This window comes from Somniosus microcephalus, chromosome 18, assembly GCF_052327205.1.
Source record: "Somniosus microcephalus isolate GS21.2 chromosome 18, FLI_Smic_1.0, whole genome shotgun sequence".
Taxonomy (NCBI): domain Eukaryota; kingdom Metazoa; phylum Chordata; class Chondrichthyes; order Squaliformes; family Somniosidae; genus Somniosus; species Somniosus microcephalus.
Genome location: NC_141004.1, coordinates 10,576,544 through 10,603,601, shown reverse-complemented (window position 1 = coordinate 10,603,601; position 27,058 = coordinate 10,576,544). Strand labels below are relative to the sequence as shown.

General features: G+C 44.1%; 1 protein-coding gene across 7 annotated transcripts in view; it reads right to left on the bottom strand.

Moving 5' to 3' along the window:
* Nucleotides 1-1,418: 1,418 nt before the first annotated feature.
* rap1aa (RAP1A, member of RAS oncogene family a) overlaps nucleotides 1,419-27,058 on the bottom strand; it is a 121,730-nt gene continuing 96,090 nt past the window's right edge. For all 7 annotated transcript variants that reach the window (XM_086011036.1, XM_086011040.1, XM_086011039.1 and 4 more), the window contains 3 exons: nucleotides 11,078-11,221; nucleotides 8,766-8,881; nucleotides 1,419-2,947 (listed from right to left, as the gene is read on the bottom strand). In XM_086011036.1, coding sequence (XP_085867162.1) covers nucleotides 8,795-8,881; nucleotides 11,078-11,221 — 231 coding nt within the window. In that variant the 3' untranslated portion in view covers nucleotides 1,419-2,947; nucleotides 8,766-8,794. The remainder of the gene's footprint in view (nucleotides 2,948-8,765; nucleotides 8,882-11,077; nucleotides 11,222-27,058) is intronic.

The following is a 27,058-nucleotide window of genomic DNA, read 5'->3' as shown; positions in this document are numbered from 1 at the left end:
CCAATGGTGTTCTCAATCTGCCTGCGAAGAGATTGAAGCACAGGTGCGAACATGTAAATATCCAGTTCAGATCAAAATGGGATATTGTTACACCTCTGGGCTTATGCTATTGTATAGTTAGAGATTGGGCACCACTCCTAAAATTATATTCAGTCTGTTTATGGAAGTGACTAGCACCACAGTATCCAAGAATATTAGATAGAATGTTCTCCAGGACTGGAGAATTTTAGCTGTGAGGGAAGATTTAATAGGCTGGGCTCTGTTTTCTTTGGAACAGAGGAGGCTGGGGGGGGGGGGGGGGGGGAGGGAGGAGAGGGGGAGACCTAATTGAGGTGTATAAAATTATGAGGGACCTAGAGTGGATAGAGAGGACCTACTTCCCCAAGCAGAAAGGTCAATAACCAGGGGGCATCGATTTAAAGAAAGATTAGAGGGGAGTTGAGGAGATCCTTTTGCACCCAGAGGGTGGTGGGGGTCTGGAACTCACTGCCTGAAAGGGTGGTCGAGGCAGAAACCCCCATCGCATTTACAAAGTACTTGGATATTCACTTGAAGTGCCGTAACCTACAGGGCTACGGACCAAAAGCTGGAAAGTGGGATTAGGCTGGATTGCTATGTTTTGGCCAGCAGAGACACGATGGGCCAAATGGTCTCCTTCCGTGCAGTAAATTTCTATGATTCTATAGAATGTACAGCACCGAAACAGGCCATTCGGCCAGTGTTTTTGCTCCACACACCCTACTTCATATAACCCTATCAACATAACCTATTCCTTTCTCCCTCATGTACTTATCGAGCTTCTCCTTAAATGCATCTGTGCTATTTGCCTCAACTACTCCCTGTGGTAGCAAGTTCCACATTCTAACCACTCTCTGGGTAAAGAATTTTCTCCTGAATTCCCTATTGGATTTAGTGACTATCTTGTATTGGTGCCCCTAGTTTTGGACCTCCCCACAAGTGGAAACATCTTCTCTACGTCTACTCTATCAAACCCCTTCGTAATTTTTAAAGACCTCGATCAGGTCACCCCTCAGCCTTCTCTTTTCTAAAGAGCCCCAGCCCATTCAGTCTTTCCTGATAGTTAATAACCTCAGTTCTGGTATCTTCCTTGTAAATCTTGTGCTGTACCTTCTCCAGAACTAGAATATCCAAGGCAAGATCCTAAACATGCAATACGTTCACAGCAATTTGGGTGAGCTATATCGTGGCCACACCTTCAGGAGAGATGGAGACAACAGAAATAAACCACACTAAAGCATTAGCAACTATGGCACAATCACTGCAGGTTTAGGGTGGTAAACCACAGCCGATTCCTCAGACACTCGCTGTCTTATTACGAACCTTTGAATAATATGACAAGAGAAACCGAAACGTCAGCCTCGATCCTGAGCAGAACCTTTCAACCCAATTGGAATCAATTCATGAACTTGTCCATTTTATTTACGTGAATTCACAATAAATCACACACAGTCAGTACAATTAGAAAACTTAAAAACTTAAATCAGATATCCAGAGTGGTATTCCAATTAGACATGGCAGAGCTCAAGATTGAACAGTCCTCAATAAAACAGTCAGCCCAGTATTGATGTGTCACTGGACTATCTATTAGAGAAATCAAACCATTTACGATGCATGATAAAGACATTATTTCTGCATCATATTGGACCGTAGCCCAATACTGGATTAGTAATAAGAAGGTATGGGAGGCTTACTAGAGAAAAATTATACTTCAGCCAATATATTTTAATTGTGTAATGCTGTTAGTTCATCTTCCACAAATTGCTCCTGTCACAAGGCCTGTAACCACTGTATTGCTATTTTTAGCCCAAATATTCTCTCCAGACAACACAAGCTGAAAGGACAAAATCTACACTACAGGTGCTCATCACATTTGTCCTAGAAGTCTTAAGAGTGGAAATTTCACAGACCATTAAAATCTTAGCGACAGCACTGGTTCAGAATTAAGCTCCATTTAGGATACTGAAATTGGAACAATTTGGGGTGTAAAAATGCTGATCTATTTACCATAAACTGCATTCAAGGCAAACTTTCAACCTCACCACCCACCCTCTATCCCAAACCCCGCAAATGCAAAGCCTGCTGCAGTTCAGGAAGTGCTTGCAGCTGGGAAATGAGAGTCTAGCATTGCCTGTGGGGAAGGAGACGCACTGTGCACGCAGCAGACTAGTCCCAGGATCTCCAAGGGGCCCAGACCCAAGAATGAAACATCCTGCCATATCTGTAATGCAACACTGACGCACAACTTTCTTTTTAAAAAGAAACCAACCTAGATTGGAAGGGAAACAAATGAGACCCAGGAAGCCAGTTTAGAGTTGGTTTAGTATAATATATTTCAGCTTTGAGAGAGACATAGAAATCAGCTTTCCACAGTTTTCCTATAAAAGACCCATTTTTCCAAAGCATTATGCACAAAACATTTTTAATTAGAATACAATTGTATAGTGAAAGTAAGGTGATCTTGTAACTCCCCAATATAAAACAGAGTTACAATGACCAAAAGTAGATGTTAACTGTTGGGATAAGTCCATCAAGGAACAAAATGGACTAAAAAGGTCAAAAACTATCGAACTATTAGTGCTTGATAGGGAGAGAGGTGCAATGATAAAAGGCCAATATGTAATCAACTCTTAATTTCACTGGCAACTTCTACAACATTGGAAATGTGTCCATGCTTTTTTTTGTATAATCATACAACTAAACTCATATCATTAAATCCACATTGGCTATAACCACTATGCAAAAAGGTGAAAATACTGTCTGTTCAAGCGATGCACATGGCAAATTTCAGGAACAGTATGTGCAAACTGTCTTCTGGAGATCTCTTTAAATTGAAGATATAAAAACGGGTGAAGCCTCTTCAGATATGTTAATTTTTTTTTGAAATTGGAATGCTGGCATTTTCCAATTAGGCAACAGTTCTTCATACCTGGAAAATATCAAACAGCAGAGCTCGTCACACAGAACCAGATAGAGTCACATTAAAAAAACAAGTTTAACAGAAAGAATGGCAGAACATAAGAACTAGGAGCAGGAGTAGGCCACATGGCCCGTCGAGCCTGCTCCGCCATTCAATAAGATCATACCAAAACAAGTGCTCTACTCGGAAGTCCGACACGGCAAGAGCGCCCCAGGTGGGTAGAGGAAACGCTTCAAGGAGACCCTCAAAGCCTCCTTGAAAAAGCGCAACATCCCCGACACCTGGGAATCCTTGGCCCAAGACTGCACAAAGTGGAGGAGAAGCATCCGGGAAGGCGCCGAACACCTCGAGTCTCTTCGCCGGGAGCAAGCGGCAGTCAGTGCAAGGAGCATATGTCAACCCAAGCACCCCACCCACCCGTTCAACCACCGTCTGCCCCACCTGTGACAGAGACTGTAGGTCCCGCATTGGACTCGGTCACCTGCGAACTCATTTTTAACGTGGAAGCAAGTCATCCTCGGTTCCGAGGGACTGCCTAAGAGAGAAGGGTTGACCACTGCTGTTCACAATTTACATTAACGATTTAGACATTGGAATCAAAAATAATTTCTAAATTTGCAGATGACACCAAGTTAGGGGGAATAGTCAATACTGAGGGGGACTGCAACAAATTACAGGAGGACATGAATAAACTTGCAGAATGGGCATATAATTGGCAAATAAAGTTCAACACAGATAAATGTTGGGTATTACATTTTGGTAGGAAAAGTAGGGAGGTCACTATCGATAGCAAAATACTGCAGATACTGGAAATCCGAAACAACAGAAAATGCTGGAAAAACTCAGCAGGCCAGGCAACATCCGTAGAGAGAGAAGAGAGTCAACGTTTCGGGTGGAAACCCTTTGTCAAGACTGAAAAAGCACAGGAAATGAGGTCACTATCACTTGGCAGGTGAGTGTTTAGGTGGGGTAGAGGAACAAAGGGATCTCAGAGTACAAATACACAAATCACAAAGTCGCAATACAGGTTAGCAAGGCCATAAAAAAAAGCAAACCAAGCACTAGGGTTTATTTCTAGAGGGATAGAAAAGTAGGGAAGTTATGCTAAACCTGTATCGAACCTTGGTTAGACCAACCTTGGAGTACTGTGTGCAATTCTGGTCGCCATATTATAAAAAGGATAGAGGCACTGGAGAGGGTGCAGAGAAGATTTACAAGGATGATACCAGAAATAAGAGGGTAGACCTATCAGGAAAGAATGAACAGGCTGGGTCTCTTTTCTCTCGAATAAAGGCTGAAGGGTGACCTAACAGAGGTCTATAAAATTATGAAAGGTTTTGACAGAGTGGATAGAGAGAATGTTTCCACTTGTGGGGAAGAGCATAACTAGAGGCCATCAATGTAAGATAGTCACCGAGAAATCCAATAGGGAATTCAGAAGAAACTTCTTTACCCAGAGTAGTGAGAATGTGGAACTCGCTACCACAGGGAGTAGTTGAAGCGAATAGTATAGATGCATTTAAGGAGAGGATATACAAGCATGAGGGAAAAGGGAATAGTGGATTATGCTGATAGATTTAGATGAGGAAAGACGGGAGGAGGCTCGAGTGGAGCAGAACGCTGGCATGGGCTGGTTGGGCCGAATGGCCGGTTTCTGTGCCGTATAATCAGAGACCTCAACTCCACCTTCCCGCCCTATCCCCATATCACTCGATTCCCTTAGTGGTCAAAAACCTCATCTATCTCGGCCTTGAATATACTCGATGATTCCGTATCCACAGCTCTCTGGGGTAGAGAATTCCAAAGATTCAAATCCTCAGTGAAGAAACGCTTCCTCATCCGAGTCCTAAATGGCCTACCCCTTATCCAGAGACATAGAAACATAGAAGATAGGAGCAGGAGTAGGCCATTCGACCCCTCGAGCCTGTTCCACCATTCAATGCGATCATGGCTGATCATCCAAATTCAGTACCCTGTCCCTGCCTTCTCCCCATATCCCTTTAGCCTGGAGAAATATATCTAACTCCTTCTCCAATATATTTAATGAATTGGCCTCTACTGCCTTCTGTGGTAGAGAATTCCACAGGTTCACCACTGTCCTAAATGGCTTACCCCTTATCTTTAGACTGTGACCCCTGGTTCTGGACTCCCCCGCCATCAGGAACATCCTTCCTGCATCTAGTCTGTCTAGTCCTGTTAGAATGTTATAAGTTTCAATGAGATCCCCTCTCATTCTTCTAAACTCCAGCGAGTACAAGCCTAATCGACCCAATCTCTCCTCATAAGTCATCCCTGCCATCCCAGGTATCAGTCTGGTGAATCTTCGCGGCACTCCCTCCATGGCAAGAACATCCTTCCTCAGATAAGGCGACCAAAACTACACACAATACTCAAGGTGCGGTCTCACCAAGGCCCTGTACAACTGCAGCAAGACATCCTTGTTCCTGTACTCTAATCCTCGCTACGAAGGCCAACATACCATTTGCCTTCTAACCACCTGCTGCACCTGCGTGCTTACCTTCAGCGACTGGTGCACAAGGACACCCAGGTCTCGTTGCACCTCCCCTTTTCCCAATCTATTGCCATTCAGATAATAATCTGCCTTCCTGTTTTTGCCACCAAAGTGGATAGCCTTGCATTTATCCACATTATACTGCATCTACCATGAATTTGCCCACTCACCAAACTTGTCCAAATCATACTGGAGTTTCTCTGCATCCTCCTCACAGCACACTCGCCCACCCAGCTTTGTGTCATCTGCAAACTTGGAGATATTACATCTAGTTCCCTCATCTAAATCATTAATATATAGTGAATAGCTGGGGTCCTAGCACCGATCCCTGCAGTACCCCACTAGTCACTGCCTGCCACTCGGAAAAAGACCCGTTTATTCCAACTCTTCACTTCCTGTCTGCCAACCAGTTCTCTATCCAAGTCAGTACCTTGCCCCCAGTCCCATGTGCTTTAACTTTGCACGCTAATCTCTTATGCGGGACCTTGTCGAAAGCCTTCTGAAAGTCCAAATACACCACATCCACTGGTTTGCCCTGATCAATTCTACTAGTTACATCCTCAAAAAATTCCAGTAGATTTGTCAAGCATGATTTACCTTGTGTCCCAACTGTGCCCCCTAGTTCTAGACTCTCCAGCCAGGGGAAACAACCTAAGCATCTACCCTGTCAATCCCCCCCTCAGAATCTTTTACGTTTCAATGAGATGAGGTCACCCCTCATTCTTCTAAACTCCAGAGAGTCTAGGCCCAATCTACTCGATCTCTCTCCTCTCATCCCAGGAATCAATCTAGAAAGTGAGATTAGTGTCACAAGCTCGTAAATGCTATCGGCACTGGTTAATTCATCGAAAACCTTTGTAGCTTCAACAACTAAGGTCACCACATCAGACAGAAGTGGGAAGAGAGGCTAATTTAAAATAGACCTTTGGTGTCCAGTTTATATATTAGACATTTCCAAACACTCCACTCAAAAACTGGACTTTGTCCAAAATGAACACAAGTCTTGACCGCGGACCTGGACGGCTAATTGGGAATTCATCAAATGTCCGTCTGTCAAAGGTCATGCAGAACTGGTTGAACCAGTAACTGTAAATTCATGAGGAACTGCACAGATAGTTGGCAGAGAAAACAATTGAGGGGGGTGAGAGATAGTGTGTAGAATTTTTGAACATGGGGATCAGGCAGAAGGATTGCAATGTTCTCCCCTGACACTCTGATACAAATCCTAATCCAGAGAAGCTCTAGTTGGCCAGAGTGTTTGATGCTGCCCTTTCCTTTCGAAGGGGAGGGATGGTCAATCTAAAGCTGTGGCAAGATAGAGCCAGGTGTGGCAGGAGGACTAACACAAACAAACAACATTCACTTTGTTCTTTGCAGCAAGTTAAACTCAGGAAGTTGTTCACATGATCAGGGCGTTTACACACTGTTGCATGTCAAAACACAGATCTGCCTAATTGCGGTCACTGAATCACTAGTTCAAACAGCAGAACCAGAGATCAACAAACAGGAATTAAGAGTTAATTCTGAACCAACACTGAAAATCCACAAATCAGGAATTTTATACCACCACTGACTTCACCAGGATATGATAGTTTTGAGATGTGCTATTAAAACTGTTAAACTAATTGTGCACTTAGTTATTTAAAATACGTCTATTGGAATTGTCTAGAAAGCAAAGGGCGCTGCACATCACAATATGAACTGTAGACAAAACATGTTCTTAGCCCTTGAAGAAAGGTCAGGAACATGTGTGGTGCTACATTTTAATCAAAGCGCTAGACCAGTGACGGCTAAAATTCACAAAATTTATGTGAAAAATAGAAAATGTTTTCAGTACATAACACTGTCAAAAAAGGACAGAACATGGCCTAGATACATTAAATAGTACACCACTGCCTATACAATGGCCCAACAACCCTCAGAGATCTCTGCGCTCCTGTTCTAGCCTCTTGCACACCCCCAATTTTCATCGCCCCACCCATTGGCGGTCATGCCTTCAGCTGCCCAGGCCCTCAGCTCTGGAATTCCCTCCCTAAACATCTCTCTGCCTTTAAGACTTCTTAAAACCTCTCTGACCAGTTTTGGGTCAGCTGCCCCAATATCTCATGTGGCTCAGCATCAAACTTTGTTCGATAATTGCTCCTAGGGACATTTCACTAAGTCAAAGGGGCTATATAAATGCATGTCGTGGACGTGGATAGATTCAGAGCTCGAGTTTCACTACAGTCCGCTACCATACAAAACACGACACGCAGTGTACCAACACTTGCTAGCTTCTACGACACAGAACTACGTCTGGGGGGGGGGGGGGGGGGGGAAAGAATCACTTACAAAATGAAAAATCATACTGTCAGCTTAATTCAGCTGGCAGTTCTCTCCTCCTGAAGGTTGCAGGGTCAAGCCCATGCCACGACTGGAGTGGATGACTATACAGCGCTGTACTGAGGAAGCGCTGCGCGGTCACTTAGGGAAGAGACATTAAATCATGGCCGCATCCATCCATTCTGTTGGATCCAATGGCACTATTTCGAAGGCGAGCAAGGAGTTCGTCCAGTGCCCTGGCCAACATTCTTTCCTCAACCAACACAGAGAATTAATTTATCTTGGGCTGCTTGGGGGGCATTTATGTAGGCAAACGTATCAGCCATTTTTTTGGCACTGCAGTGACTACACTTCAAAACAATTCCTTGTATGTGAAGCACTCCAGGATGTCTGGGAGACACGACAAGTTTTTCCCTTTGTTATTTAAATAGAATTTCAATTTTGAGATTCTATTCTGCCTCAACTTGCCGGTGTAAAAATTGAAATAGATTCCTTCAGAATGGAGCATAAAGCAGTTTACACTAGGAACCAGTATTTGAGTACTGCGCATGAAACAATGCACCCTTTTACAGTTTCCCAATCTCCTTTGGTCTGGCACAATTAAAGAGAGAATATCTTGGAAACACACGGCAAGCCAATTAGCATCTAAAATACAGGGGGGGGGGGGGGCGGAAGAGAGAGAAGGGGGCACATTCATCAGAACTGGTCGAGTGCGGTTTCAGAAGGCACAGTACGAGAACGCCGTTCCTCAACAGTTCTCAATAGTGACTCTGACCCACCCTGGACCCGAAGCCTAGACAGCAGCAAAGCCGGTCGAGAACCCACCAGGTCAAAACAGTTAAAATAAACTGAAATTTTTGCAAACGGAAGAGGAATTACAGCCAAAGCTCCCCCCGCCCCCACCACAAATGCTGCATTGTCATATTTAGCCAAGAGTTGGCCGTCCAACAGTAATCCCTGGTGTGATGAACAACGACCCCAATATGTCCTCACCTGGCTCAGACCTGCTGCATAGCAGAAGTTTAAAGCAGCATACATTGGGATTTCTTCTTTTTACACTTTTCCACCGGCGCTTTCCTATTGATCTGTCTGACCAGGTCATAAAAGATCTGCAGAAAGAGGGGGTGGGAAAAAAAATAGATTAAGAAACATATCGTTTTGCACACAAACAAGATTGGAGGTGGGGTGCCAGCGTTTCACTCTAAACTCTGACAGGACAGGTGTTGCACATCAACTCGCTGCATAACGGGGTGTCAGGGTAGAAGCACTTCACCGGGCAAAATCATGGCGTTCTTCCTACATTACAACAGTGACTACACGTCAAAACTACCTCACTGGCTCGGAAGCATTTTGGAACAACCTGAAGCCATGAAAGGCACTATATAAATGCAAGTCTCTTAGGAATAACCTATTAAGTGGCAACTAACACATTTTAAAAGATGAATTTACCTGAACTACCTACTTGACATTTCTGAAGTCACACACACATTGGAGAGCTCCTATACAAGGTATACCTAGATTTCAAAAATTTTTTGAGCGTGTGCAATGGCAATGGGGAAATGATGTTGGTCTTGGGAAATGTGGAGTGCCTCAGGGATTAGGCTGGGGGCTCTATGGTTGCTTATTGACAAAAGTGACGTAGATTCAGAAACTGAATTTTATTTGGTCGATCTGCAGTCAACACTAAGCTAGGGGGCGGAGTTTCTGATAAAGCATCCGAGGAGCTACAGAAGATCCTACACAATATTTGCAATTGAGCAGACTTATGGCAGATGAAATTCAATACTCTCATCGTTGGGTCCTACAACAATGGGGAACATTATGAATGGTGATTAATTAGTTACAGAAGCTGAAAGTGATCTGGGAGTGATAGACTTTACATTGACCACACAGTCATTGCAAAGTGATTATTGAAGTTAAAGAATATATTGCCAAGTTAGTAGAGACCTTCATCCTAAAGCTGAATAGTGCTCTGGTCAGGCTGAACCTTGAATACTGTGCTCACCCAGGTGGGAAACAGTCAAGCACTGGAAGCTGAGAAGGGCCACAAGATTGTTCCCACGTTGTCAAAGGAAAGGTTAAAAAAAAATCCCGAGTGCATGAAAAGGGATCTGAGGGGTATAGCTATTAAGTGTCATAAAAGATTCTGAGGGGGATTGACAGGGTAGATGCAGAGAGGCTGTTTCCCCCTGGCTGGAGCATCTAGAACTAGAGGGCATAGTCTCAGGATAAGGGGTCAGCCATTTAGGACTGAGATGAGGAGGAATTTCTTCACCGAGAGGGTTGCGAATCTTTGGAATTCTCTACCCCAGAGGGCTGTGGATGCTGAATCGTTGAGTATATTCAAGGCTGAGATCGCTAGATTTTTGGACTCTAGGGGAATCAAGGGATATGGGGATCGGGCAGGAAAGTGGAATTGAGGTCAATGATCAGCCATGATCTTATTGAATGGCGGAGCAGGCTCGAGGAGCTGTATTGCCCATTCAAGCTCCTAATCCAGAGAACTATTTGAGCATAAGAACGTAAGAAATTGAAGTTACAACTACAGGATAAGGGGACCAAAAGTACAAACAGGGAAGAGGCAAATTCAGGACTAGTGTTAAGAAGCACTTCTTCACAGGGCTGAGGCAGCAAAAACATTGGTGGCATCACCTTACCCAAGAATGGGAACAAGCAGCACAAACGCACGCTCTTCCATTACATTCCACACAGCATGAGAAATGCTTCATCAGCATCATCTACATTATGCCAGGCTACATCAGACCATGGTACTTTACCGCAAGACAGTAACATGGAGGTCAGCTTTATCAAGTTTACATTAAAATATATTATACCCATCGACTGAAAAGTCAAGTGCGTGAAAATAGTTTGAGAGCTTGCTGCTCAATGGCTGTAAAGGTTACACTCTGTACTGGAGAAGGCAGCAGTCATTCACCATAATCCTAAATGTTCTGCCAGGGTGATGCATGGTTAGGAGGATGCGTTCAGGGTACGGAGATCACCACTGGGGAATGGAACACTTTCCATTGTGCGAATCAAGTGTCAGCATTAAGCATTGCCAGGCACAACCTGGTTAGATACAAAGTGAAGCTCCCCTTTTCTCTTTCTCACCCCACCCCCCAAAGTACATGCCTCAACCCAACCTATTGCACCAGTGTGACAATTCTCCATCTCTCATCGGCTATGCTCTTTCCTCTCAATGAGATTACCAATTATCCCAAACGAGGGACATTTCTGGACTGAGACCAGGCAAACTCACTTCATAGTGAACCTCAACGCACCGAGGTGTGGACATTTGGCCTTACCTCATTAACATTGATCTTTGACTTTGCAGAGGACTCTAAAAAGGCACAGTTGTTCCATTGTCTTGCTAGGTTCTGGCCCTGTTCTTTGCCCACTACTCGCTCGTCTTCCAAGTCGCATTTATTGCCAACCAGAATCATGGGAACCTGGAGGAAAATACAAGCACCAGCGTCAGGCAATTGTTAGTAACAAGGCACAGACTCAGATGTGCCAAATTTCAACATCCCAAATCCATTTATCTTCATCATTACATCAATTTTACCGATCTGTTGGAATTAGTCAATGGGTAAAATGAAAAGCCGAATGCTCCATACTCTGTATTTATTGGAATAATCCTGTCCCCAAAAGCCTTCAATTATAAAGTGTCAGATTCAAAGCTATGGTGGATGCCCAGACTCTCATCTGACAGAGCAAGGCCCATGGTATCAACTACAATGGCAATTTGATATATATATATTTTTTTTAAATTAGGATGTGAAATTGAAGAGTTGAATTTATATTAACTATTGGAAACTTGAGCACTTCTAATTTCCCAGAACAACCTGGCATTCAATTACCACATAACTCAATAATAGATCCACTAATTAGGTGGCTGGTGAAATGGGCCTACATTCCAGCAAACCTGCACCAATAGGCTGTCTATTCCCAAAATTACTGCGGTAGAATTGCTGCCTGGTTTCTCCGACGTGATTTACTTCAGGCACTAAAAGAGACATTCCGATCCATTTTACTCACTATACCAAAGCCTCAGTTATTGCAACACAAGCACCCCACAGTTACAGCACTAACTGGTGTAAGCAAACTTCAGTAATAAAATGTCAAGTACTCGGTCTTGTATCCATTTACTGAGAACAGCAATCAAAGATTTAGATTATGAAGAGGGTTTGCATCGCTGGTCTACAGTACAGCGTGAAAACCTTCCTTGGATACGTCGTCCCACTGGCATGAGCTTACAAGGATTCCAATGAGCTGCTGTGGACCAGACAGCGAGTTAATAAATCTCCGGATACACATGACCATTCCAGAGAGAATGGGCCTTTCCCGATTTACAGCTTCTTGAATTTGGATCAAAATCTCTTGGCACTAAACTGCCATTAAGGCTTAAAACTGGTACCAATTAAAAAAAAAATATTTCTCACAATGAACGCTTGGATGTGGGCTACACTAAACGCTGCATTTATTGCCCCTCCCCAATTGTCCAGAGGTGGCGGTGATGGCGTTTTCCCATTCCGAGACTCGAGTAGGACGAATGGTTAGAATACATGAACATTTTCGGATGAGACGTTAAGCTGAGGCTCCGTCTGCTCTCAAGGTGGACGTAAAAGATCCCATGACACTGTCCGGTGCCCTGGGGCCAATATTTATCCTTCAAAATCAACATCAAAACAGATTATCCAGTCATTATCACATTGCTGTTTGTTGGACCTTGCTGTGCGCAATTGGCGGCCACATTTTCCACATTTCAACAGTGACTCCACTTCAAAAAGTACTTAATTGGCTCTGAAGCGCTTTGGGACGTCCAGTGGTTGTGAAAGGCGCTATATAAATGCAAGTTTTTTTTCTAGCTGGAGGGCGTTCGGGTGCGTTTGCACTGCAAGTTCAATATCTGCGTAAAGAGATTTTGGATTTCCACCAATGCGGAGTTGCAGTGCAAATCCAGAATCAGGCTCGAAACTGCCTTCAGACTCCAACAGAGTGAGACATTCCAAATAACACATGAAAACCCAATGCATTGTCAAACCTTTACTGGACAGTCAGGGCGCATTTTAAAACTTACCTTACCTCAACTCGAACATTGAGCAGGGACTCTTCCCTTCCCCACTCTCGAAACATTTAGCTGGGAGGCAGTTTCTTCAGCAGCACCTTCCTAATCCATGACCTCGACCACCTAGAAAGGCAGCAGGCGCACGGGAACACCACCACTTCCAAGTCACACACCACCCTGACTTGGAAATAGATCGCCGTTCCTTCATAGTCGGTGGATTCAAATCCTGGAGCTCCCTGCCCAACAGCACTGTGGGAGCACCTTCACCACACGGACTGCAGCGGTTCAAGGCGGCGGCTCACCACCACCTTCTCGAGGGAGATTAGGGATGGGCAATAAATGTTGGCCTTGCCAGCGACGTCCACACCCAATGAATGAATTTTTAAAAAAACTCTGCACGTGCAGGTGTTCAGACACGTGCAAAGCTTTCTCCGAAACAGGACAGCTAAAGTTCCAGCTAGGCAGGAGCCAAGTAGTATAAACAAGGTTCACCCTGGCTGGAACCTGAACTGCAGCAACAAGGCTGGCTAAATATAAAAGTTATTAAATATACACTGTGACAAACAGAATAGGAGGAACTGGACAGCAAGGCAAAGACAGGTAAAGTCTGTGTGTATTAGTAGCTTGCATGCAATTACAGGAACCTCGAGCACTGCAGTACATTTTTTCAGCATTACTGCATAAACTGAAAACTTACATAACCAGTCGAGCCGGGGGAGGGCCGATGGGATAAGCCAGCACAATGAACAGTTTTTAAAAAACAGCACATATGACTCAACATTTCAAGATTTTCCCTTAATCTGTTTTGCTGCACTTCAAGCCCACGGAAGATTTAAACAACAATAGCTGTATTACTTTTAGATACTTCATTAAAATGGTACTTGAAATGGAGGCCTGCGATTTCTGCACGAGTCATTTTCCCCAAATAAAAGAAACCCGTTGCAAAGTTGCTAGGATCGGCCCAGTGGCAGATCTTCAATAGTTCACTTACTTCATGTAGTTGATGACTAGTTTGCAGGGTTGTGGGGATAAATCTGGGCTGTGGGACTAAATTGGAGAGCTCTTTCAAACAGTCGACATAGGCACGACAGGCCGAATGGCCGCCTCCTGTGCTGCAAGAGTCTACGATTTATACTGGAGCCTTTCTCCGACTTGAAGGTTTGTGTGTAACCATGTCCTTTATAAATGGGTCTACAATTTTGTTACAGTTGTGTCGTGGTGGAAATCAACCCTCACCCCACTCCAACACAATTAAAGAAAGCTCACCCTCTTCCCCCACTGTCCGTCAGTCAATGTCTCCCCCTTCGGCAGTCACGCTGTGCGTCCGCTAATTTTAAACTTCCTTATTCACACGTATAAAATGAAACTGCTTTCTGATTTTTAAATCAGAATCGGAAACGATGAGAAAGTTGGCGTGCAGAATAATCTTTGAAATGTGTACCCTGCCCCCAAGGTACCTGCCAAACACGTTCTAAAATCTTTTCAGAAATGACCATTTCAAAACTTAACAGAAAAACACAAACTGCAAGAAGCTTTACTTGTTTTGGATGAAGTAGTTAGCTTGGCAGAAAGCTGTGATCTTTCGGAATGAAGAATTGAGATAATTATATCAAAATGTATTTGAAATACACCAAAGCTTCTTACAGAATTCCAAATCAATCATCCCAACAGCCGAGCAAAACCTGTGACGACTTTCCATTTTAATCTAACAGCAGGTTGACACATGAAGCGGTAGTTTTAAAGTATACATAATTCATTAACCAGTGACTTAGCTTTTATGTCAGGAGACCAGACTAAAATGCCCTTCTCCATAATGCGTGCCAACACATCAAACTCACAACTTGCGCCAAAGACGGCATCATTTAAAATTGCCTCTCGCATTCCTATCTGAAAGATACACACTACATTATTTACAACTTTGGAACCAAGAACCATTTAATTCAGCAGGAACCTGCTTCTACCTCAGGTACACCACACTGTTTGTATAGACCTGCTCAACTTTTAAACCAAATGCAGTGAGCGAGTACCATTACAGATGTACGCCTGCCAAGACTGCGTCAGTCCTTTCTTTTGGGAAACCTTACCTGCCAAGAAAACCGCACAGACAGCACGGTTCAGAAAACTTTGGGGGGGGGGGGGGGGGGGGGTGGTGAGTTACTAGGTTTTACTCATCGCCCTAATTACAGTTAAAATAGGACAGGATTTGCACACTAACAGACTTTCCACTACAAAAACCACCAATGATTCACAATGTTCAAAAGCCTGGCTGAATCTCTATCCACATTAAAGAAAAGTCTGCATACTCTTCAAATTTTTCCATTATAAATTCCTATATTCACAATGATAATGGAAACTGCCTTTGTAAACTTATCACAGCATCTCCTCAGCGGGGAGCAGCTGCAGTGCCTGTACAGGCGTGAGGGAAATGATAGCGTTAACAAGTTAACACAGGCAGGCGCCATTGAAGTGGACACAGGAATTTGTAATGGAATACAAAAACTGGTAAAACGGCAACTGATTTGCATCTGCTTGCAGACGATGGTTACAGGATGTTCAATCATCCTCTAACCTTTGCATCATTTTTAAAAATTCGTTCACGGGATGTGGGCGTCACTGGCAAGGCTAGCATTTATAGCCCATCCCTAATTGCCCTGGAGTGTCGCGCTAGGCCATTTCAGGGGGAAGTTAAGAGTCAACCACATTGCTGTGGGTCTGGAGTCACATAGGCCAGACCGGGTAAGGGTGGCAGATTTCCTTCCCTAAAAGGACATTAGTGAACCAGATGGGTTTTTACGACAAAACGGTAGTTTCATGGTCACCATTACGGATACCTTTTTATTCCAGATTTATGTAATCAATTGAGTTTAAATTCTCCAGCTGCCGTGATGGGATTTGAACTCATCACCGGATTATTAGTCCAGTAACAAAACCACTGCTACTGTGCCCCATCTGAATATACTTGATGTTGATTCCCCATATATAATTGTAAGAAGTCACACAACACCAGGTTATAGTCCAACAGTTTTATTTGAAATCACAAGCTGGCATTATTCTCTGACTATATATGCTGTGTCTTTATGCATCTCTCCACTTCACCTGACGAAGGAGCAGCGCTCCGAAAGCTTGAGATTTCAAATAAAACTGTTGGACTATAACCTGGTGTTGCGTGACTTCTTACATTTGTCCACCCCAGTCCAACTCCGGCATCTCCACACCATGGCCCCCATATATAACACCACAGAAGATTGACTAGTTGAGAGTAAAAAATTGGCTGCACGTTTTAAATAATACAGGAAACTTTGGTTTATCCGGAGGTTGTATGTCCGGAATACTCGATCTAATGGCAAAAATCAGGAGCCGTTTTCTAAAAGTTTTTTTAGTTCTTTTTCCCCCCCCCCAGTCAGGCACTGCAAGGTCTGTAGCTACAGCAACAGCTTCAGCTAGAGACGCTTGCAGCTGCAGCCGACTCTTTAGAAGCTGTTGCTAAGCAACAGTGTTTGTTGTCAGATACGGAGATGAAAACCTCCGTATGCTTCAACATTAACTTTGTATGTCCGGCAGTTTTGATAGATCGGCAACACGCCGGTCCCGTCGGTGCCAGATATCACAGTTTCCTGTATAGTGTCTATGTAACTTCAGTCACCTCTCACATACACGGCAAGAGCCGTGGAACGGGAGGACACAATGCCTCAAGGTCTTGAGCCACACCATGTCTGATCTCAGCAGTAGCTGTGCGGCGTCACCTCAAGACAACTCGTGCATCACCTAGCTAAGGCAGGTTAGGCAGCGGCACTGGCAGAAACTAGTGAGCTAGTCACCTGCCCAAATAAAAGAGAAATAAACCCATGCAGAAAAGCCAGCAATTCAGCATTGCCAATACAGATCTGTGTGGGGGCACAGATCAGGTATTGCAGCTGAATTAAGTTGGTCAATAGCAGGCTCACTGGCAAACTGGCCCCATCAGGACAATCACATCATAAAATTCTCATCCAAAATGAAACCACTCTTACCACAATATCTAAGGAACAAGAAACTGATCCACTCTGCCTGCAGCTTTGGTGTCAAATATTAATATGGCTACTGGAAATGATCAGCATTACTACATTAGTGATTACACTTCAAAAGTACTTAATTGGCTGTAAAGCATCTTGGTCATGAAAAGAGCGATATAAATGCAAGTCTTTCTTTAAGAACATATCCCAAAGTCTCAAAGCAATTCCCCTAGAAACCAACTGGATAATGCAAACAATTGAGTCACCTTCATTAGGTGATTACTGGCCCATTTCATGCCCTCGATCTTTGGAAGTACCGTAGAACAGGGCTTTTCAACCAGGGGTATGTGGTCCCCTAGGGGTCCGCCAGAGAGCGGCCGATTTCTCAGGGCGGGTCCTATCTGGGGAAGCCCACGGCAGGGTCGGACCTTTGGTTGGGTTGAGGGACTGATCAAAGGGGAGGTTGCAGTCGGACGGGGACAGAGCAGCTCAGCGGCCTATGGGACAGCGTCAGGTAGATGCAGACTGGGTCCGGGCTTGGCTGGGGTGAGAAGGTCCCTTGCCTGCCCCCGGGCAGCTGACTGGCTTCATTCGGCCGGTCGCTGGTTACCGAGTCCGGGCCCCGGCTTGGTAAGCCCCTGAAACTGTTACCGGGAGGCTCCAATAACAATGTTTGACTGGAACTCGGAACGGACCCCATCACAGACTGTGGACAAGTGTCTCTCTCCCCCCACAGACTGTGGGACAAGCTGTTCATCTCCCCTCCTTGTTCCCCCCAACCCCACAATTCTTATACAGAGAAAGTACACGTGCTGTGTTACAGGAGGTCTGTGGAATTTTTGTAACACAGGAGAGGAGCCAAGCAGCAAAAAGGTTGAGAATCCCTTGCCACAGAACCCGCAGCCAAGACCAATCGCCCGCCACCACCACCACCCCGATTCTTGCCAATGTGACCTTTGCTTTAGTGAAGTTGAAAAGCCAACGGACATGCAACTTCTCCTCATTTTAAAGTTACGCATGAGGTGGCACACAAAGACAGCCAAGTGTTGGCATGCTTAAACCACATGAGATTTCATAAAACTGGCCAAATTGGTTATTCTACACCAATTGGGCAGCATTGGAGGGAAAGAAGGGCACCAGGGAACTGTGATGCAGACTAGCACAAATTTACAGAAAATAAAATAGCAATTTAGTCTGCTTTTATATAAATTGTCAAAAGGATTTGTAGAACCCAACCAGATTCAGAACACCCATTTTTAGGTTACAAATACCTCATTGTCACTTCGAAATAGCACAAAGAAATGTGTGTGCTCCGGCAAAGATGCCTCATGCTCAACACTAGATATTTGCAGCAATATTAACGCTACCAAATTCTAGCCATGCAGTGAAGATATTAATCTTTAGGTAGGAGGAGACAGGAAATTTGACCCAGCGCACTGAGGCGTTTCTGGCCTAACTGCTTGTATAAACGTGGAATCCAATCAGCAAACGGATTCCCCATCTCCCAATCACCGTGGAAACCCAAATTATTTTTTTTGGGGGGGGGGGGGGGGGGGCAGTGCGGAGAGAAAGAGTCGAGATCCATTTCTACCAGTGTAAACGCAGTCTCAATACCTGCAGCAAACGCGAGCGTGACCTGTCTTTGTAGTACGCAATGTAAATTCACCCCCAGGTTCGGCAGAAAAGCCTTTCGGCATTACCATTATTGCAGAGGTCGGCGTCCATTGAGCAACAATCACGTGCTAAACAAAGACACATTAAACTGTGGAATCTTCCTGCATGCCTACATAAGGTGCTAGTCTGCGGAGTCTTACTGTATTTGGAATAAATGATGGGAACTCTTGCTACAATGTTATGAAGTAGAGCTTATGAATTGAAGATAAATAGTGTCTGCTTTGCCCTCACAGCACTACAATATGACAGTCAAATTAAAATAATTTATATCTGGTACCTGGATTGTACATTAACTCCTTAATATACCTCTGTTGCATGTGGACTGAATAGACAAGACTTTCACTCAGCTGTACAACAGATTCAACAGCACCCTTTGAAACTGCCATGTTACACCACTAACATTTAATCAAAGCCTTCCATGTTCATTTTATGAATGTTATAAATCTTGACCTCTCTTCTACAATGATGCAACACCAGCAATGTTCCCTGTAATTCTCTTGGGCCACGCGGCCCCTTTAACGGGCTGCGTAGCCCATTCAAAATTGCGCACATGCGCGTTTTCCATTTCAAAGCCAGTGAGCCGGCTGCGCGGGACCTCTAGAGCGCTGCGCAGCTTAAAGGGAACATTCAATATCAAATCAACCTACTTTTGTAAACTCCAACTGCTTTCCACAAGCATGCAGCTGCCTTTTGTGGCTGCAAGTTCCCACAAAATGAGATCTCATCATTTTAAGACGACCGAAAAGAAGTGGTCAACACATTGCATAAACACAAAGATGGGACTTAGTCTAGAAAACAAGGGAATTGCCCCATATCACTGTCTCAGCCTCAATTCTAGACAGATTTGCAGGAGTTAAAAGATACAACTACTGTACAGTTATATTGTACAGCATCTGCAGTCTTATTAGTAGATTTATGTATAATCAAGTCTGAGCTGCCAACATCATCATATTTCGCACTCCTGGAAGCTCTTTGAATCTTAGGATATGCTAATGTCATGTCAGTAAACACTGCCTCATGAAACCTAACAACAACATCTGATAGAATTTTGTGTCTTTCATTATTACAGAACTGTTCAAGTACCAGAACATTGAGTGGGGAAATGAGCAACACTGCACTCTCTACTGGATGCAGGAAATATTGCCGTCGTAAGATGCAAAAACCAAAGTATTAAACTTTTATTTAGGTAACGCACTGTAAAATCTGGTCCGGAAGTTGGATCTTTGTGGACGTTTTATGCTTTTTAAATGTGTAAATCCTACAGGCTTAACCTCGCGTGAAAACCTGCAAAAAAAAAAACCGAAGTTCAAAGCGCACGCGCAGCCTCCCCTTCTACCGCCCTTTCAGGCAGCGCATTCCAGATCATAACTCGCTGAGTAAAATAATGTCTCATCTCCCCCTGCATTTTTTTGCCAATGATCTTAAATTTGTCTCCTCTGGTTACCGACCCTCCTACTGATGGAAACAGTTTCTCCCCATCTACTCTATCAAAACCGTTTGTAATTTTGAACACCTCTATTAAATCTCCCCTTAACCTTCTCTGCTTGGAGAACAATCCCAGCTTCTCCACATAATGGTACCAATTCTGGTAAATCATCTCTCTCCAAGGCCTTGCCATCCTTTCTAAAGCATGGTGCCCAGAATTGGGCACAATACTCCAGTTGGTTTCACCCAAATATCCAGGCAAGAGCAGCTTGGCAATGGGCCCAATAATGCTGCACAGTGAACAGCATGAACTTGTGTAGGTCAGTGACTTGCCCTGTAACCCCATTCTGTGGAGTGGTGGGGGGGGTTGTGGGAGGGGGCGGGGGGGGAGAAGTTGTAAGTGCCCATGACACAAAGTTAGAGGCCAACTGTATAAGGGAGCTAAACATACACAAGGCTAAAGCACCTTGGGTTAGTGACCATATACCAATATCAGTTTGACCCCCTTACAGTGCAACTCCAAGCCAGTTCTCCCAATGACATTAGCACCAATGTTCCCTTTAATCTGCGCAGTAATAGGAAAGGTCCTGCACAGGCCGCTCACCGGCCTTTCCATTGCAAGTACCGTGCATGCACAGAAATTTAAAGGGACTATGCAGTAAGAGAAACAGGCCGCGCAGAACAAAGCACAGCTTACAGGAAACAGTGATTAGCACTCTATTGTTTAGAACCAGTTTAAAGTAAGAATAAGCTTATTCAATTACAAGGAACCATGGTTAACATCTTAATGGCAAGCGATCCACAATATTCCATTTATTCTACACAAACTGTGGCAGCAGAGTGTATCTGTTTGTGGTAATGACGGTTTTAGGGGGCAGGTGGTAGAGGGAATGGAGATTTTTTTTTCTGCCCACAGTAATGCTGGTAATCAAGGAGATTAAAAAGCAGAAACAGAGCTCGTACAACCAGCCCACAAAGGCAGATGTTCACACAGTGGAGTATCAGCATCAAAGCACTATGCAGTCATAGAAGACCTGAGCCCACAGCCGTTCCCCCTCCAGGGCAATTTCCGACAAAGTATTAAAAGAACAACCATTTCCCTTGGGACACCCATCTCATCAAATTCTCATCATGTCCTGTTTATTCCAGATTTGTCACATGGAATTTAGGTACAAGGTTTTCATCAAAATTTTACAAGAACAAAAATGCAATTCCTGGGGGAGTTTGAAGGCTGGGCGGAGGACACCCTCACACAATTAAAGTTTCAAATGCAGAGTTAAATTCGGACAGCTCAGTTTTACTTTTAGAAACTAATTTAAACGTCACCGAAAATCTACAAGGGACTTCCCCTTTTCCACTTGAACAGCCTTGCTGAATGAGACTGTGAACTGAATCGATGGAAGAAAGGAAATCGCTGAGATTCAGCTCATTGTATCAGAGTGAACAGTCCATTCACTCTTCTCGCCGCACAAGCATTTTTTTGAACAAAATTAGCTTCTTGTAAATCACAATTTCTGGGCGAATGCGAGGTTTATATTTCATAGGGTTTAAGAGCAAGACCAAAACTGGGAAAGCTGAAAGAGGAGAACAGTACAAGTTTCAGTGTGCCAGCTTCTAAATTAATCGTGCGTGCAACATGAAGGCATGTGCTCGATTAGCATCAGCAATGCTACACAGAAATAATGTTAAGGACTTGTGGATTCTTTAGATTCTCCTAGGTTTGCTCACAAGCAAACCCAACATGCCTCCTCCAATACACACAACTTGCAATGTCCCAGTTTTATCTGTTACAAATACATTGATGAGGAAACTAGGATCTTTGAGGCCCAAGTGTCAGAGGCAATGCATTGATTCACATTTCACAATTGTGTAGCTAGACTCGCTCTGTTGTTCAGAGGGATACAGGAGATAATTAAGGTATTTAATAAGATAGGCAAGTTTTTGATTAATAAGTTTTTTGGGAGCATTGAGTGATAACCTAGTTTCCCCATCAACAAAAATATTTTAATGAGGAAAATTCCTCTAGTGAATATATATGAATTTACTTATTAAATGCCAACCCTAATCACTGATGAATCTTTCCTGAACACTGTTTGTTGAATGTTTCTTGCTTTCTTCTGCTCTTTGACAACCATTAGTCCTTTATCTACTGACTTTCTTGACCTGTCTCCTTCGATTGAAGTGTAACTCCCACATCTCCGCTATTACTAAAGCGGCCACCAAGAAGCTGGTTTCCTCATTCAGCACAAACACTTATTTTCCCACGGAGAGCTCTTAACTCTATAAAGATCAAGTCTACTCAAGGCTGGACTACTGCTCCCATATGTGGAAAGGCTACGCTAGCACCTTTCTTTAAACTGAAAATACAAGAAAACTGGTCTGAGGGGGCAATCCATCTTTCACATATAGCCTCCAACTCACTCAGAACCACTAGCATTTCTCCATTTTAAAATCATTACTACGGTCAGTGCTCCTCTGAACTTTTGACCTTTGTCACTTCTAATGATGTCCTCCTAGAGTGGTAATATTGGGGGGGGGGGGGGGGGGGGGGAAAGAAGAGAGAAGGGGAAGAAGAAAGATGAGGGAGGGAGGGGAGGGGATGGGGAGAAAGGAGGGAAGATGGTGGGAGGAGTGAGAGAGAGAGAGAGAGAGAGAGAGAGAGAGAGAGAGAGAGAGAGAGAGAGAGAGAGAGAGCACGCAAGAAAACACAAATATTACATGCCATAATTCTGGTGGTTCAGAATTGTCGCAAACTTACCTTAATTCATTCAAATTCAATCCACGCCTACAACAAATCCAGAATGACGCAACCTGAGCCGGTTTACATTATTTAACTAAATGCCCGACGACTCTTACAGCAAGGTTGCATGGAAATGAAAATTGGCGAATATATCCCTTCCTCCATATTTAAAAAAAAATAAAGCTGGTCAGAGTTATTTTACCAACACGGAAGAAATTCTGAATTCTGGAAGCTACGTGGCAACAAGATGTTTTTGGAGATAGGAGGCAGAGCCGGAGAGATTTCAGTGTGGTGCATGCGGATCAGAATTGGACAAGGAACCTGCATTCCAGTGCCTTTAGAAGTTTAATACCAGCCTGGGCATCTGTGCAACCAAGTTTGGTGTTTGAGTTTTTTCAAGAATTAAACTGGTTCAGTGGTGGAGTGAGGGGGAAGGCAGAGTTCTTTGCATTTGAAGTAATAAAAACCCCATTAATTATGAAAACATTTTCATCCTTACCATTTCACCAGTTAAGTGCGCTTTAAGTCTGCACTCCAGCGACTTGAGCACGAAAAAAGTCTAGGCTGACACTCCGGTGCAGTACTGAGGGAGTGCTGCACTGTCGGAGGTGCCGTCTTTCAGACGAGACATTAAACTGAGGCCCCGTCTGCCCTCTCAGGTGGACGTAAAAGATCCCACGGCACTCTTTCGAAAAGGAGCAGGGGAGTTCTCCCCGGTGTCCTGGGCCAATATTTATCCCTCAATCAACATCACGAAAACAGATTATCCGGCCATTATCACATTGCTGTTTGTGGGAGCTTGCTGTGCGCAAATTGGCTGCCGCGTTTCCTACATTACAACAGTGACTACACTTCAAAAGTACTTCATTGGCTGTAAAGCGCATTGGGAGGTCCGGTGGATGTGAAAAGCGCTATAGAAATGCAAGTCTTTCTTTTTTCTAAAAAGGCAAGCGATTTCTTCAAAGCTGCACATGTTAAGCGAGGTGCATTAGCTTCATAAGTTTCTCTGCAGAGAGTGTTAATGGGGCTGAAGGGAAAACACACCAACACATTTGAATAGAAAGTAGTTGCGACCGATTGTGACAGAAAAATGGCTGCTGTTGGTAATGTAATGCATGAGCTGCTGATGTTCAAAGACACCCAAAAGTAGCAAGTGTCAACAGTGCCTCGGCCAGATGGGACACACCCTAGTGAACCTCAAAAAAACACAGCAGAGGCTCTGGTAAGAGCTGCGCCACAGAATAATGAAGGCTACCCTATTTAAAATAAAGGAATGACACCTGAAAATTATAATTCAGTTAGCCTAAAATGTTTAGTGAAAAATATTTAAGAGCACTGTACACTATGCTGTTTACACCCCCTATAGATCAGTCCAAAGGAACAGTCCCCATCGACAGATCATGTCCCACTAAACTGCTGGAATTCTATTGAGGCGCTAACTCAACGAGCAGATGAGGGATACCAGCGAATATAATTTATTTGGATCTTCAAGAGGGCATCTTAGTTCCACACACACGACTTCTAAACGAAGTTAAACTCATTATACTGAATAGCAAATTAGCTCACAGGACTGAGAAGAGTCTTGGCAACACGTAGAAGGCGGTGGAAATGAATAGAAACGGTTGGGGGGGGGGGGGGGGGAGGAGGAAAGAGAGGGGAAGAGAAAGAGAGCCGGGGGGAGGAAGGAGGCAGTGACCAGCGCAGCTTCAGGGAGATTTGTCATTCAAAATACTGGGTGGGGAAACTGGAGGAAAACACCCCTTGTTTATGACATTTGTTGTTATCAAGCTATGGTGACAATGATATAAACAGCATCAGAGAACAGATGGACCAATTAAGCACTATTGCCAGAAAGGATGATAACGGCAAAGTAACACACAAACACACCGGGGCAGGAAACAGCAGACACGTGCACACGATGAAAGGATGCCCTTTTGTAAGGGTGGATGTGCCTGCTATTATGACTTTGAGGTATGAATACTTCCTGCACACAACAGGAAATCTTTTGAGTTAAGCTCTGCTGAAAACCTGCAGCTTTAGTTTTCAGATTCAGAAGACCCCTCCATGTTGAGTGATGTAAAATAAAAGCTACATCCCTTGGGACACAGCCAATTAACAAACAATCCCAATAAATACATTAATTTGTATCTGAACGTGTTCAGTGCTTATGGCTTATCTGGAATTAGCTAAACAATTCACATTCACTGTTAAGTTTATAATCTTGAAGCACAGATTCTACACACACAGAAACGACTACAAGTGCTAAATGTTTATAAATGCCCAAACAGAAGTATGGCAAGTGCCCAAGTTCGAAGGTACACTAATGTCAAATACTCAGTCTCCCATAATTTGAAGATCAGAATATGCTGACTGATCAGCACAATACAAACAAAGCTAAATATAGCAACGCATGGTAATACCCAGTGCAAGGTCAGCATCAGGTCGATAATTTGGGCCTTGGAAAACCAAGATAGCTGCAACAAACTTAAAGTGAATTACTTTTTGCTCCCCGCCCTTCCCCAAGAACAGAGGAGCACACAGGCATAAAGAGTGACGGAGCCACAGGCTATTTCTCCTCAACTTATTCAGAATTGGCAGAGAACACAAGCATTCTGCCCACCAGACCGAGTGAAAGAGAACATTAGAAGGGTCACCATTCACTTCGTCTTACTGCGACGTGGGCTGTTAGCATGGCAAAGAAACACAGGAGAGAACCTTATGAACCTTCAAAAGGCTTTCATGGACAATTCAAAAAAACAAAATGTAGAGTTTGGAGCAATGTTCCCTTTCATTGTTTTTTGGGTGCGTGGCCCCTTTAATGGGCTGCACGGCCCCTTCAGATTTACTCACATGCGCAGCCTTTCCATTCAAAAGCCGGTAAGCCAGCTGCACGGGACCTCCAGACAGCGGGGACATTGGTTTGGAGGGTTTAACAATCTACCCTGATCTCCAGATATTCAATAGAGTTCTCTGGTCAAGTTGACTGAGCAACTAGAAAGGTGAAGGGAAAGAGGGGAGGTGGGAGGGAAATTGGCCAACCAATTTTCCCTCTCCGCTGGGAGAACTGGATTTTATATTTGGTGCTTAGTCTGTATAGTGCTACGCCTGGACTTCATATTATTAACCACAAATATCTGGAATTACAAATACTTGGAAAAAGTGAAATCAGTTTAAAATTAGAATCATTGGTCCAACTGCAGCACAGAAGCGACGCTGCTGTGGCTTGCGTACGAGCTCAAGATTAGACTGTTTCCCTGGACAACTGAAAGATACGAGGAGGAGTTGAACCATTGCACATACAAGTCAGAAGAATCTGTCCGGCATCCCATGTTCTCCCATCGCCTGGTCACGTGGCGATCCACCTCAAGTCAGTGGTACTTCACATGGGTGTCAGGGGTTTAGGACGTGATGGTTTGAGATAGGCTCAACGGACCAGCCTGGCTTACCCTGTACGTCTTTTCATACATTCGTGCGTCTTTCTATTGTCCCACCCCCACCTTCATTCTCCATGGGAAAGCTCTGCCGCATAGGCTGACTAAAGACAGGCCGAGACTACAAGCTTGGAAAATATTCATATAAAAGACTTAACCGTATTTCAATACACGGAGAACCAAAGCTGTGGTGGAGCTTGGGAGACATCTGACCCAGGTACAATGGCCTATACGCTCGAGTTTAGAAAAATTAGAGGTGATCTCATAGAAAAATACAAGATTCTGAGGGGGATTGACAGGATAGATGCCGAGAGGTTGTTTCCCCTGGCTGGAGAGTCTAGAACTAGGGGGCACAGTCTCAGGATAAGGGGTCGGCCATTTAAGACTGAGATGAGGAGATTTTCTTCACTCAGAGGCTTGTGAATCTTTGGAATTCTCTACCCCAAAGGGCTGTGGATGCCGAGTCTTTGAGTATATTCAAGGCTGAGATCGATAGATTTTTGGACTCGAAGTGAATCAAGGGATATGGGAATAGTGCAGGAAAATGGAGTTTAGGTTGAAGATCAGCTATGATCTTACTGAATGGCAGAGCAGGCTCGGGGGGCCGTATGGCCGACTCCTGCTCCTAATTCTTGTTATCTTATGCAAGAGCTGGAAATCAAATGACTCATTCAGTTTAAAGATGTGTGAGGATGTTGGTTAAATAGTTAAACTATTTGCGCCAGTTATTGTAGGTATTCACCTCTTCTCTCAGGGCTGGGTCTAAATGGACTGGAAACCCACGATGATGCAATAAGTTGAGCCAGGAAATCTGTTTACATTCTATTCTGATGGGATAAGAACAGAAACCCTGGAAACCACATCCACTTTAACTCTGCATATTAACAGATTCATAGAATGGTTACTGCACAGGAGGGCATTCAGCCCGTCGAGCCCGTGCCGGCGCTCTGCGAGAG